Consider the following 2,500-nt stretch of genomic DNA (forward strand, 5'->3'; position numbering starts at 1 on the left):
TCTCCCCTCCTTCCTTTTATTACTTTTTTTTCTATCCCATCTTCCTTCTTTTCTCCCTTCCTTTCTTCACTCAATCACTCGCTTTTCCTCTTAATTTCCCCCTTTCAATTTCTTCCATCATCTCTGCCAACGCCATTCTCTCTCTCTCTCTCTCTCTCTCTCTCTCTCTCTCTCTCTCTCTCTCTCTCTCTCTCTCTCTCTCTCTCTCTCTCTCTCTCTCTCTCTCTCTCTCTGACGTCGTTCGGTCACTAAATTGGCAAGAGAAAAGTATTATTCTTATTTTTTCCTTTCTTTATAAATTTTCCTTCCTTTTTCTTTCATTACTGTTTTTTTCTCTCTTTCTTTTCTCATTTGTGGCATGATGGGTTGGCCTCCTCCTCCTCCTCCTCCTTCTCCTCCTCCTCCTCCTCCTCCTCCTCCTCCTCCTCCTCCTCCTCCTCCTCTTGCTCTTCCTCTTCCTCTTCCTCTTCCTCCTCTTCCTCCTCTTCCTCCTTCTCCTCCTCTTTCTCCTCCTCCTCCTCCTCTTCATTATCAGCATTATCATCACCTTTTTCTTCTTCTTCTTCTTCTTCTTCTTCTTCTTCTTCTTCTTCTTCTTCTTCTTCTTCTTCTTCTTCTTCTCCTCCTCCTCCTCCTCCTCCTCCTCCTCCTCCTCCTCCTCCTCCTCCTCCTCCTCCTCCTCCTCCTCCTCCTCCTCCTCAACACAATAGGCAATCTTGGTGAAGACTTTTGCTGTCATACTCCTCGAATATAGATCTTTTCTGCTTCCTCCTCCTCCATTTTTCTTCTTTTTAATTCCTCCTCTTCTTCTTCTACTTCTTCTTCTTCTTCTTTCCTTCTTTCTCATCATCATCATTGTCATCATTGTCCTCAGCATTATCATTATTATTGTTGCCATTGTCATCATGTCATCTTATTATTGTTGTTGTTGTTGTTGTTGTTGTTGTTGTTGTTGTTGTTGTTGTTGTTGTTGTTCTTCTTCTTCTTCTTCTTCACAATCATCATAATCATTATCATCATCTACTTTCAATGTGGTTACATCATATTCTCTCTCTCTCTCTCTCTCTCTCTCTCTCTCTCTCTCTCTCTCTCTCTCTCTCTCTCTCTCTCTCTCTCTCTCTCTCTCTCTCTCTCTCTCTCTCTCTCTCTCTCTCTCTCTCTCTCTCTCTCTCTCTCTCTCTCTCTCTCTCTCTCTCTCTCTCTCTCTCTCTCTCTCTCTCTCTCTCTCTCTCTCTCTCTCTCTCTCTCTCTCTCTCTCTCTCTCTCTCTCTCTCTCTCTCTCTCTCTCTCTCTCTCTCTCTCTCATTATGTCCACCTAATTAGTGCAAGAGTTAACCGGTATCTTCATACTTCCTTTCACTGGTAAACCCTGGAACTTTTTACCTGCTTCTGTTTTTCCTTCTTCCTATGACTTCAGCTGTTTCAAAAGAGAAGTATCGAAACACCTCAGGAACTAAATAGTTGAAGTTTATATATATATATATATATATATATATATATATATATATATATATATATATATATATATATATATATATATATATATATATATATATATATATATATATATATATATATATATATATATATATATATATATATATATATATATATATATATATATATATATATATATATATATATATATATATATATATATATATATATATATATATATATATATATATATATATATATATATATATATATATATATATATATATATATATATATATATATATATATATATATATATATATATATATATATATATATATATATATATATAAATATGTATATATAATTCTCCTCTTGTAGATATCTTTATGTACTTATGTAATTCGTTATTTAGTTATTTAGTTAGTAATTCATTAGTTATTTCGTTTATTTATTTATTTATTTATCTTATTTGTTTATTTTGAAACATTTTATTTATTTATTTATTTATTTATTTGTTCATTCATCGACTTATTCATTCATTCATTCACCGACTTATTCATTCATTCATTCACTTATTTCTCTATTATTTTTAAGGACACAACATACTGAGGAATCTTCTTTATTTTCATCATTTATATGCCAGTGTCCGGACTCATCAAGACGTTATAGATTAAAAGAATAAAGAAAACTAATCATCTCTCCCTCTCTCCCTCTCTCTCCCCGCCAGGCCCTGTGTAAGATAGCAGCCAACTACCAGAACAGGAAGATCGCCTGTGTGCCAGACATAAGACTTGAAGATGGCTCAGATGCTTGGTGAGTACGCATGCATGTAGATATTATGACAGAGAGAGATAGATGGTCAGAATGGAGGAATCAAACTCAGGATTTCAAGTTTATTTCTGTGTGTGCTGACCACTCGGCCGCCGTTCATGGAGAGAGAGAGAGAGAGAGAGAGAGAGAGAGAGAGAGAGAGAGAGAGAGAGAGAGAGAGAGAGAGAGAGAGAGAGAGAGAGAGGTAAGCTTTAAGAGATCGCTGACTTATTTGGCTTACAATCTCTCT

General features: G+C 35.4%; 1 protein-coding gene across 1 annotated transcript in view; it reads left to right on the forward strand.

Annotated features, from left to right (window-relative positions):
• The window catches only part of LOC135108528 (protein nervous wreck-like), a 126,718-nt gene that overhangs the window by 34,647 nt on the left and 89,571 nt on the right, over positions 1 to 2,500 (forward strand). Inside the window, 1 exon segment of the mRNA XM_064019639.1 lies at positions 2,168 to 2,253. Coding sequence (XP_063875709.1) covers positions 2,168 to 2,253 — 86 coding nt within the window.

Source organism: Scylla paramamosain, chromosome 17 (assembly GCF_035594125.1).
Source record: "Scylla paramamosain isolate STU-SP2022 chromosome 17, ASM3559412v1, whole genome shotgun sequence".
Classification (NCBI taxonomy): domain Eukaryota; kingdom Metazoa; phylum Arthropoda; class Malacostraca; order Decapoda; family Portunidae; genus Scylla; species Scylla paramamosain.